The 12,779-nt window shown below is 35.1% G+C and overlaps 1 protein-coding gene across 8 annotated transcripts in view; it reads left to right on the forward strand.

The window, feature by feature from the left end:
- The window catches only part of CNKSR2 (connector enhancer of kinase suppressor of Ras 2), a 282,653-nt gene that overhangs the window by 111,578 nt on the left and 158,296 nt on the right, over positions 1–12,779 (forward strand). For all 8 annotated transcript variants that reach the window (XM_054472203.2, XM_054472202.2, XM_054472204.2 and 5 more), the window contains exon 6: positions 6,289–6,408. In XM_054472203.2, the coding sequence (XP_054328178.1) occupies positions 6,289–6,408 (120 nt within the window). The remainder of the gene's footprint in view (positions 1–6,288; positions 6,409–12,779) is intronic.

Here is a 12,779-nt window from a genome sequence, read left to right on the forward strand (position 1 = left end):
AGTGGTGCGCACCTGTAGTCCCAGCTACTTGGGAGGCTAAGGCAGAAGAATCACTTGCACCCAGGAGGCGGAGGTTGCAGTGAGCTGAGATTGCATCACTGCCCTCCATCCCTGGTGACAGAGTGAGACTCCGTTTCAAAAAAAAAAAAAAAACCCATACTTTATTCTTTAGACATTTTAATTGAAATATTATTTATATCAATAAATATTTAAACTACACAACTGTTTATCAAAATAAACTTTCATTACTATTTTCCATGCTATTGATGATAAGCCTGAATTGTTTAAACTGTATTTAAATTGTAACTTTCACATCATTGTTGCCATCTTAAGATGTATATCTGTCTGTTGCTTCCTTAATTTATCTTGATTTTATATTTTATACTCTTATTCCTTGTATATACGTATATACACAAAAAGTATAAATTTCTTTTTGTAAAGTTTTTTTAACCTTATCAGCCTTGAGTTCTTTCCTGCATCAAATGAATTTTCTGACTTTTTAAACTAAAGATATTTTTATTCATTTGTTCCAGTATACTTGGAAGAATAATTGAACAGTAGCCCACTTATTTAGAAAAGCAAATAAAAATACTTTAAGTAGCTCAATAATGCCTAAGTGTGCTTCCAGACTGACATAAGAGTTTTTTTCTGTCCCTTAGCTTTTTACTACTATTAGCACTTAGAACACTTTCTGCATTTCTTTTTTAAAAAAACAATAGCTGGCCAAGCGCAGTGGCTCACGCCTGTAATCTTAGCACTTTGGGAGGCCGAGGCAGGTGAATCATGAGGTCAGGAGTTCGAGACCAGCCAGGCCAGCATGGTGAAACCCCGTCTCTACTAAAAATACAAAAAATTAGCAGGGTGTAGTGGCAGGTGCCTGTAATTCCAGCTACTCGGGAGGCTGAGGCAGGAGAATAGCTTGAACCTGGGAGGTGGAGGTGGCAGTGAGCCAAGATCACGCCACTGCACTCCAGCCTGGGCAACAGAGTGAGACTCTATCTCAAAAATAATAATAATAATATTAATAATAATAATGATAGCTAAAACTTCATGTATTAATCTTAAAAGTATCTGATAAATTCAGATATAATGAAAGAAATCTATTCAGACATAATGAAAGAATGCTATCTTATTATTGGTTAATGTCTTAATGTGGGATTATTATTTTTTGAATCCCCACATTAAAATGTTGCTTTATTTTATGCTAAATATGCTCTGCTCAGATCTTTTTCCCCTTTAAAACTTATATTTAGGTAAACCAGCGTGTATGTGTGTGTGTATGTATATATATGTGTGTGTGCATGTATGTGCAGATAGATAGTATAGAACAGAATACAAAAACTTTGCATTTCAGCCTGAGAATATGATGTATTATATTCATATTTGAAGTTAATATAAACTACCTGAGAAAAAAAATCACACAATACCATAAAATTCAGCATATGACACTCTTCAGTTTTAAAAGATTAAGTCATGGCTACCCTTGTCTGTTAATGGTTATTCAGTCATTAATCCTTTGTAACCTTGGGTAGTTTATAACAGAATCCAGAAAGTCAGTTAAACATTTATTTCCATTTCATGTCCTCTGTAGCTTTTTTAAGGCATATCATTTACTAGTCTTTAATTTTAGGTACAAATTTTTCTTCTATTTTTAGAAATAAAGATAAATATAATTTAAAATACTTCGGGGGCTGGGTGCAGTGGCTCACGCCTGCAATCCCAGCACTTTGGGAGGCCGAAGTAGGTGGATCACCTGAGGTCAGGAGTTAAAGACCAGCCTGACCAATATGATGAAACCCCGTCTCTACTAAAAATACAAAAAGTAGCCGGGCGTGGTGGGGTGCACCTGTAGTCCCAGCTACTCAGGAGGCTGAGACAGAATTGCTTGAACCCGGGAGGCAGAGGTTGCAGTGAGCCGCCACTGCACTCCAGCCTGGGCGACAGAGCGAGACTCCATCTCAAAAATAAAATAAAGTAAAAATAAAATAAAATAATTTGGTATGAATATTGCAAAAATAGCAAATAATAACTGTGGTTACTAGTCATCTTCTAGCTAGTATAGAGTTGTCCTTTTGCCGGTAAAATTGCTCTAAGTTTTCCCAGACAGCCATGTCTTTTACAATGTCAGTTCTAATATTCCTTATCTAAACTACATTCTAAATTGCAAGAACACTTGCAAGCCTGCCTTATATTTTGTTATACTATGTAGTTTAAACATGTTATATAACATCCATCTAATGTAGACATTGATTTTAAACAATACAAAATGAAATTGATCAAAAAAAGTCCAGAGCTAAGCATAGAAACAGAATTAGCACAATAATGATTAGGAATTCAAGTCCTTCTGCCATGCTAATGACCTTGGTCTATTTAGCCGCCTCCTCACATCTGTTAAACTGGCTATAATACCTACTTTAGGAAGTTGTTATTAGGATAAACGAGATAATAAATATGAAGTATTTAGCATTGTGCCAGACACATGGTAGGTGATCTACAAATTATATCTAATAATAATGTTGTTGAATTATAATAAAAATGTATTTTTCTTGCTATTTTATAATTTTCTTTTTCTAGAATATGCTTAGGTAGTAATAGATAATATTGTGTTTTAAAATATAAATTATAATAATATAATATCTCACATGATTTCACTTAATGAATAGCATTGACCAAATTCAGGTTTTATAAGATACGTTAAATAACTTCCCTGGAACTTTCCTATAGTACTGCTAATGTGGTTTCCTGCAGTAACTTGATGTATGATGCAGTAATGAGTATAGAATTAGCATGTAAAGCAAGACCATTTTATACCCCTTCTAATTGCCTTATTTAGTTATGTGCCAAATGCTACAATATAAAGTTTCTAGTATATTATCTCTAAAACAGGAAGCAAAGTTCTAATGAGATTTCTTTTCTAATTCTATTTTTTAAGATCTTTAATCTGTTAACTCCTGATAGCTTTGCTGGTAAAGTCAATGTGTTTACTCACCTTTTGTATTCCTAGCAGCACCTAGCACATAGCAAGCATTTGGCAAACAAAATTACTCAAGAGGAATCTGAGAAGACGTTTTTGCAACTTAATATGATGAATTTAATTGGTATTTTCTTTTCCCTAAAATGTCTACAGTCTGGTATTTCTGCCTTTCCTTTTTCCACCCCAGTTCTATAAAACTACCAGTGCCTGAATAGGAGAGCTACTGTTGCTCATTACAAGAGTGGTATATGAGGCCTTGAATGTTGTAAGAAATATACATATGTATGTATAGACAGAGAGCCATTTATATACATCCATTACTTTCCTATTTATATATTGGACTCTTTTGAAATATGCTTCAATTTGTAGAAACCACAAGGGTTCTTTTTAACATACTGACTTCGTACCCTTCAGATTAGCATGCTATCCAAGTATCCTGTATAGAAACCCTTCAGCATTCACAATGTTATCTCCCCCACTTGAGATAAAGTGAAAATATAACCACATAGGGAAGGGAAAGAATAGCTAAAAGATTTAATTCTGCCATTATTTTTCTTCCTGTCAAACATATAATTTGAACCGCAGCCAGTTTTTATATGTTAAGTACTGCCATTCTGTCCTTTCTCCATGGCTGCTGATGTATATTTTTAAGACAAATTTTTAAAAATACAGAGAATGGGATTCCAGGATGGGCCACATAATTTGTGAGACCTAGTACAAAATGAAAATGCCAAGCCCCTTGTTCAAAAACAATTAAGAATTCCAGGATAGCAACAGCAGAGCGTAAAACCAAGTGTAGGCCCATGTGCAACTGCACAAGTCACCCTCCCACAAAGCTGGCCCTGAAGGGTTTCCTATTTCAGGGGAATGATCTTCCTGTTGGCACTTTGCCTAGCAGCTTTTCAGAGTAAATACCTTCATTGTATCTAAGAGCATTGAGACCTGAACATCAGATAGAGTAAAGAGATGTGAACTCTCCATCATGGCCATGTAGCTAGACTAACCAGTGTAATTACTGATCATTGTAAGATGGTCAGCAAGGTAATTCAATTAAGAATAATGAGATAATTCATACCATGAATAGGATTTCAGCATTTTGAGGGTTGAGAAAGCAACAGAGGAGGAAAAAGCATTTATTGGGTGTCTTTTTTGGATAGGATCCATATTGGACCTTTTTAATGCATTATCATGTCTTAGCATGTCAGCCATATAAAGTAATCTTTATTAGCTCATTTCATTTTCTATCTGAGGAAAGTGAATCTCAAGGATATAAAATAACTTGTTTATAGTCACACAGCAATCATTGGCAGTGTGGTGATTGCCCACAACTGTCTTCAGATCAAGCCCATGTTCTTTCTATGGGTATTGGTACCATGAGGCTGTCTCTCTTTAGGGGCTGATAGACACAATAAAAGTACAGACTTGAGAAGCACATGCAAACAGCACTAGCACAATTAGGGAAATTTAGCATGACAGTTTCTTTAGCGTAAAGAATCTGAGCCCAGCACAAAGTGAGGCCATGGACCAAGGACAGAACATAGTAAATAAAAAGAGAGTTCTTATTATCTTGACCAGACAGGAGAAACTGTTGTGAAGGGAAAATAAATCTCGGGATCCCCAAATCACTAAGCCAAGGGAAAAGTCAAGCTGGGAACAGTGTCAGTCAAACCTGCCTCCCATTTTATTTCTAAATAAGATAGCTACAAAGATAAGAAGCTACATACCTCCCTCACAATTTGCCCACAAGGAAATACCTTGTGGACAAAGGACAGACAGAACTCAAAGTCATTCCTCTGAGGCTCACCTGAGACAAATGCATATGTGATTGCTTCCTCTGCCCTCTTTGTTTATATAAAAATGCAGATTCACTGAGCCAGACTAAATTTTGTATTCAGTGGAAGGCTGATCAAAGACTCAAAAGAATGCAACCTTTTGTCTCTTATCCACTTCTAACGTGGAAGCCCCCACTTCGAGTTGTCCTGCCTTACAGGACTGAAGCAGTGTACATCTTACACATATTGATTGATGTCTCATGTCTCTCTAAAATGTATAAAAGCAAACTGTACTCCAATCACCATGGGTACATGTCATCAGGACCTAATGAGGCTGTGTCACGGGCGTGTCCTTAACCTTGGCAAAATAAACTTCCTAAATTGACTGAGATTTGTCTCAGATATTTTGGATTAACACTGTCTACCTCACAGTAGACTAATAACAGTGGCTACAGAACAAATGTAACATGTTGGAGATGGATAGATGATAATACCTTGATTGCAAAATAATAGTTCCTCCTATAGTTAAAGCAAAAAAAAAGTTTCACATGATGAAAACCGGGCTTCAGTAAAATACAATGAGAGACTGTGAAGCATCTGAGGGCCAGCATATTTTAGGGCAGTGTATTTCAAGCTTCTTCACTCATATTCTACTTTCTTCATGATTTTGCCATGTGTAAGCCTTAAAATACCATGATAGCTGTAACACATATTTTACATTTATTATTTCATACAGTTAGCACGAATGGATTTATCCTGACAAAAGCACTAGCTTTCTGTCCTTAGTAAAGCCACTTTACTAATTGTTTAAGCTCATTTGCTCTTCAGTTCATTCAACTGATATTTATTGAATGCTTTGTATTTTCTAGGATTTGTCTACCTGATGTAGGTGGTAGGTGGGGGTGGAGGGAAAAAGCTAAGAAGACAGAGATGAGTAGGGCATGGTACCTGCCTCAGAGGGATTCAGAATGAAATAGTTTCGCAGTTTCAGATTGTTCATAGAATGCTGAGAAAGCAGGATTGAGACTTTGCCTGGAGGAGGTGGGAAACTTTATACAAAGTTGAGCAGGAAAGTCTAGATAAAGAAGTAGGAAGAGTTTGTTAAGCATATTTGGAAGATTGATCTTTCCTGGATCTTGGCCAGATTTTTTTTTAACTTTTCTGACCATGAATTAAAAGACTTCGAGATTTTTTATAGTGTTCAGTTCAATCTTATGGTTGTAATCAAGAGGTTCTCAGATTAAGTTTGTTTAACCATCATTTTTTGTAGGTATGGTAAATCAAATAATAGAAACAGTATAACCATAACTAATGAATATTTTGGCGTATAGTTCTTACACTCATAATTTAGAATATAGGTGTGTTGTGTGTAAATGTGTTTCCATTTCACCTGAATTTCTTTGTACAGATTTTACAGAATAAAATGCCAGTTACTTTCTTCTACTGTTTATTTTTCCTTATAAAAACGTTATTACAAAAGGTGATTTATATATTACTTACAACACGTATTTACCACAACTATTTTTCTTTTTGTGCTTCCAGTGTAAAACTCTTTCTGGAGTCTGTGACCACATCATATCCCTGTCATCAGATCCTCTGGTTTCACAGTCTGCTCACCTGGAAGTGATTCAACTGGCAAACATCAAACCAAGCGAAGGGCTGGTAAGAGATACTATGTTTATCAAAACCACCATCCATCAGTAGAGAGCTAATGATGTGGACAAAGCCACCTCTGAATGTGGGAATCTATGAATTTCAACAGACACTGAACATTTTGGTATTTTTTTCCTGGAGGAGTTATGGTAGTGGAAGTTTGTGATACATGATAAGAAGTTTTATGAAGATAAATGAAAATGAAGGAGAATTGAAAATGGTGACTTCTGAGTTAATTTAATTTGGTACTCATCTAGCTTCAATTACATTCTTTCACCTCCCTCCCCACCAAAGTTCCTTAGGTTTAAAGGAAGTTTAAGAGTTTTATAATAAACACCACAGTGTTACCTGCTCATGAAAGTAGGTGTTTTGTTTGTTTGTTTTGTTTGTTTTACTTTGGTTTGTTCTGGTTTTAAGAGTTATTCCTTCCCCTAGGGTGGGTTAGCTCAACAAAACTGATATTCTTTATAACTCACATTCATTCTTAGAAGGGTAAGTAAGCACGTGGATATTGCCAACACTAGATGTCTATGAGTTGTATTTTTTTATTATGTAATAATAAATATAATCATGTTTGATATTTTGTTCACCTGATTAAAAAGTGTATTGGTTCTAGATTTAACCCAAGAGAGAAATTTTTTAAAATATAAGTCTAGAGGAAGAAAGCATATAAAAATTGATATTGAGACAAAACACAAGAAACTGGCTAGAGAATATCTTAACTACTACACAACTATTACATGTTAGTTTGGTGCTATAGTGTTTCCACTTTCTCCCTGTATATGAATTTACCAATTAATGATATTTTGGAAAATAGAAATCTTGACAACTAGCATTAATAATTGAATTCAGATAATATATTCTTTAAGATCTCTAAGCAAGTTTAGCATTAATAATTGAATTCAGATAATATATTCTTTAAGATCTCTAAGCAAGTTTAACTTTTTCTATGGCTTTTCTTTTTCATACATCTATATAACTGTTCAGAAGGCAAAGTCTTTATTGACTACCACTGATTTTTCAGTTTGAGGCCATCTATCCTAGAGAGTAAGTTTTCTCTGGATATGTGGCAAATTAATTCTGGTTATCTGTAGTTCCTAGTGCTGTCGTGGCTTTTATGGGTGTTTTCCTGGGAAGGAATATGATGAAAATCAGCATATCAGACATAGCATGCCATCATTGTAATCTGTAAGTGCTATATCTAATGTTGATTACATTTAGAACTTCTTTTAAGTAATTATAATCTAAAATTTTTTTATTCCTTTTAGTTACATCTACAAAGTCCAGTTTTATTTTTAAAACACTTCAATCTATAGCAATAAGGACTGGCCTTTCTGTATGTCCCCTTTTAGTAGTTATAAGGGAAAGGAAGTCCCCTAAGCATGATTTTTAGAGTGAAAAATTACGAACTAATACAACATTGTATTAAACTAGAAGTCAGAACACCCAGATACAAATAACTTACATAAGATATAACTATGAGAGTGATCTTGAAGAGATGGGAGAGTAAATTTAACCACCTTGGCCTTGATCTAGTCATGTAGGTGAGGGAGAGGAGGAGATACTCTTTAAAACCCCTTCTGGCTCTTAGTCTGTGGTTCTAAAAAGAAAAAAGCCTGACTTTTTTTCTCTAATTTCCACTGAAATCATTGGGAGAAATAACCTTGTAAAGTAAATCAAAACAATGCTAATTAATGGGCTTTATGAAATCTTGATTTTTTAAGGAAGGTATAGCCCTGGACAGGTCCTTTATTGTTTTCATTTGAAAGAGGTAGATCTGGGAACTTAAAATGCTAAGAACCAGATTCAGTTAAACAGTTCAGGAGAGAGCTAGAAGAGAAAAGAAATGAATGCCCACCATTTGCCAGGTATTTTTCTCACACCTCTATAGAGTAGATATTAATTTTCTCATTTTGCAAATGAGAAAATAAAATTGCACATATTCACCAGTTTGCTCTGTATCACATCTAGACAATAAATAACAGAGGCAGGGTTTAAGTCCAGGTAAATCTAGATGAAGTACATCTGAACAAAGCTTTTTTTTTATTATTCCACATTCAAATTTTGAATTGCTAAACAGAGGTATGAGAAGCTTAGGAGGATGACTTTAAAACTGAAATTACTTAGAGAAATTTGTTTTTAAAGGACAATGGGCAGCACTTCACTGGGAATTGAAAGGAAGGAAAAGAAAAACCTAAAATGTTGAATATTAATAGAAAGAGTTAAGTATAAAACTATTTTTTGTGATTCATATAAAAGGGGAAGTACTAAACAGAGAATTTACATGGCTTATTCAAGGTATCGTTTTAAAACTCAGTCACGTTTAAGTAAGTTTAGTTAGTCACATTTGAAATAAACCAATTTTAGGATTTTGATTTAGGATTTTGGTAATTAGCCATAGTAAATGTCTAAATGATAAATGAAGGAAAGAAATAGAAAGCGGTGGCAGAATACCAAGATTTAATGAAATTTAATTAGCTTAGAAATATCCGCAGAAGGTGTTCTTCCAATTTTAGGACAGAACATGTCTCATAGGCAAAAGGTAACTGATTTGTTCTCCTGCTGATAAACTGGATACATCGTTTATCAGCTTTCTAATTAGTCAAATCTCCTAGAATTTCTTAGGTTTAACAGTCCTAAAGCATTGTAAGGACTGGTGAGAAACAACCTTAGTTATGATTGAACCATATGAAACTTTCTTCTAAAGTGCTTTTAAACAACAATAATTAGCAGAAAATTAAAGGAAGGAAAATGAGAGCTATTGAAACAACAAAACTGGATCAGAGCCAAGGCATGAGCCGAATAGAGAGGAAGGGACTGGGGTCATCCCTGGGGAAACCTCTTGGCCTCAGGGAGTTCTTTTTCTATTTGGGTACTTGGACCGTCTCCAAATATGCCTTATTCCACCAACTTGACTGAGAGGTTGCTTTGGCTCCTGTTGGTTAACCAACATTTGGAGACAGAGCAAAGCAAATGTCATTTTGGCAACCTGAGCAGGAGAGAGGGAGCTGTGCAAGTCAGCTCTAGAATTAATTAATGAATTTTTAAAAAGAGAGAAAAGGAAGAATGAAGGTTTTGATGAAATGGAAAGCCATATTTGTCACGGTTCCAGAAAAAGAGTCATTTGAATTACATGTCCTCCTGCTGTTTGGCCCTTTCTCAGAGGTGAACAACGAATCAAATGTATTTCTCTGGACCCTTTCTTATTCAGAAGATGATTAGTTTGAAACTCATCCAAGCCACTTATTTCTTCTCTTTCTTTTGGTGCCTGACTTTTGGCCATTTTTCTCATTACTACTATGAGAGGGAGATTTAAAAAGACAAATAAGTCAGTTTTGATTATTAAAAGCAGTTACAACATGGTTTATTGAGTTTCGAAATGAAAATATTACATAAAACAAAATATCTTTATTCTTGTGGCATTTAAAAATTTGTTTTATTTCTACCCTATTGCTTTATGTCTATATGTAGATACATCTCTAAGCATTTAAAATTTTTATTCATCTGAAAAAATTAGCTTCAATATAAATTGTACAATGTTGTCATGATGAGATCCTCTTCCTATAAATTATATTGAAGCTAATTTTTTCAGATGAATAAAAATTTTAAATGCTTAGAGATGTATCTACATATAGACATAAAGCAATAGGGTAGAAATAAAACAAATTTTTAAATGCCACAAGAATAAAGATATTTTGTTTTATGTACTGTCTTTGGCTTACAACTGTCAGTTAAGTTCCTGGTATTTGTAATAATTATACACAGATAAATTTAGAGTCATAGCTATGCTGTTTCCATGAGTTTTTATTATCCCAATAACTACAGTGTCTTTTCTTAACATTTTTCTTTAAATATTAGGCTTTCTTTATGACCTCATCATTTATAGAATCATTTAGAACTCTTGTCAAACACCTTTAATTCGTAGTCAGTAGTGCACAGTATTGAAAGATACATGGAGAAAAATAGAATCAACACCTGCTTACAGTTGTCAAGATGTTGACAGCTGTTGTGAAACCTTGGTTCTTCTTAGTTCAAAAGAACTTAAACAAGAGATACACAGCAAAGGAGATGTGGCATAGAGCAATTTATTGCAAAGGAAAAAGAATATTGTGAAAGTTAGGTGCAGAATAGCCAGTACACCCTGAGAGAGGATTCAGGGCAGGCTGCTCCTGAGGATGAGACCGCCAAGACTGGCACTAGGGAGACTCCCTTTATGGGAGTCTTACGTGATTATTTATAAGGGGGTGGGAAGAGCTGTTACTAGTAAGCATGTTCTGGGTGGTCTTCTGGGTGTGCACGTGCACAGTAGCTGTACATGCCTGTTCATACGTTGCATGTCTCTTTAGCATCTTAAATCTCCACCGAGGAGTGTGCTTTTTACTATTATAACGAGCAAAGGCTTAGTTTGAGGACAGGTAAAATCAAAATGCACGTGCTCCCTCCGGGGGAAATTTCCTAGCTGTGCTTGAATGAGCTTGACTACAGTGTGAATGCTGGGGCTTATTGTGTTAACCATACATTCGCCACAGTTGCCAAATTCCAAGGACATGTTAATTCCTTGAGTACCTATCCTGCCTCAAAGAGAGATGGGTAATTGAAATGAATTTGTAAAATATCAATCCCAGTTATTCTTTTAGCTACATTTCATATACTACATGTTTGCTAAAGTGGTCTTAGTCTTTTAGAACAGATATTAAAAAGTGAATGTTTGAGTTTAATATCTACAGTCGTCAGATATTCTAATAAGAAAAGTTAAGGTGTACAACTTTCCTAACTGTGAATAAAGCCATAAATCAGGAGCCCAGTGGTTGAGAGTGTGGACTCTGGAGTCAGACTGCCTGGGCTTGAAAGCTGGCTTCACCACCTTGGGCAGACTCCCCAGCCTCTCTGTACCTCAGTTTCCTTGTCTCTAAAGCAGAGATAATGATAGTTTCCACCACATAGACTATTGTGAAATAAGTGCAAGACACTTAAAACAATCCCTGGCACATTGTAACAAGTAGATATTAATGATGGTGATAGATAATGATGGATGATAATTGTTTTGTGTGTCCGAACAGTGTATTTTGTTTTGTTCACTGTTTCCACTTTATCCTCTCACAACCCTTATATGTCAAAAACTAAAAATTGGCCAGGTACGGTGGCTTACGTCTATAATCCCAGCAGTGTGAGAGGCCGAGGCAGGCAGATCACCTGAGGTCAGGAGTTCTAGACCAGCCTGGCCAACATGGTAAAACCCCGTCTTTACTAAAAATACAAAAATTAGCTGGGCGTGGTGGCGAGTGCCTGTAATCTCAGCTATTCGGGAGGCTGAGGCAAGAGAATCACTTGAACCCAGGAGGCAGAGGTTGCAGTGAGCCGAGATTCTGCCACTGTACTCCAGCCTGGGGGACGAGAGTGAAGCTCCGTCTCAAAAAAAAAAAACCACGAAAAATTTACTCTCTAGCTCTTACAAATGTACAGTCATGCTTCATTTAATAACGGGATTCCATTCTGAGAAATGCATCCTTAGGCAATTTCATCATTATGTGAACATCATAGAGTGTACTTACACAAACCTAGATAGTACAGCCTACTACAAACCTAGGCTAAATGATAGAGCCTATTGCTCCTAGTCTACAAACCTGTATAACATGTTACTGTACTGAATACTCTAGGCAGTTGTGACACAGTGTTAAGTATCTGTGTATCTAAACATATCTAAACATGGAAAAGGTACAATAAAAATATCATTACATAATTATATGGGACCACCATCGTATATATGGTTCATTATTAGCCAGAACGTCATTATGACTATATTTTAAGATCCTTTATTAATCTGATACAATATTGTTAATTCCTGAATGAAAAATATTTACGGAGATCTTGTTCTCTTCTAAGTTCTAAAATAATACCATTATATTTACCGATCAGTAAATAATGGGGTAAATGTTAGCTTCAAATTAAGTATGTTGTATACCTGTCACCAGTATAAGGCTGAATATTACCATGTTGTCATAGCCAAAAACTACTGGCCAATCCATTAATTAAATTCTGATTGTACTTTTGTTAAGGTTATTTGTTTTATATAAAGTGATAAGCATTCATTTTGTTTCATATTAGCAATCCAGGCTCAGCCATTTTAGACATATGGTATTACCGAAATTACTTTTTAGAATTAAAATCTACCCAGTGATTTCTCAATAGTTCCATACCATGAAATTTACTACTTATTTTTCTAATCTCTTATTTTCAATGAAAACACATGCATTTTCAGGTATCTAAATATATAATTAACAAAGGTATAGGAAATTAACATTGTAGCAATTGCTTCATATAAGTACTAAATGTATGCTTTTTCTGAAATGGTATTGTTGGGTGTTATTATTAAATCTATA

Source organism: Pongo pygmaeus, chromosome X (assembly GCF_028885625.2).
Source record: "Pongo pygmaeus isolate AG05252 chromosome X, NHGRI_mPonPyg2-v2.0_pri, whole genome shotgun sequence".
In the NCBI taxonomy this organism is placed as follows: domain Eukaryota; kingdom Metazoa; phylum Chordata; class Mammalia; order Primates; family Hominidae; genus Pongo; species Pongo pygmaeus.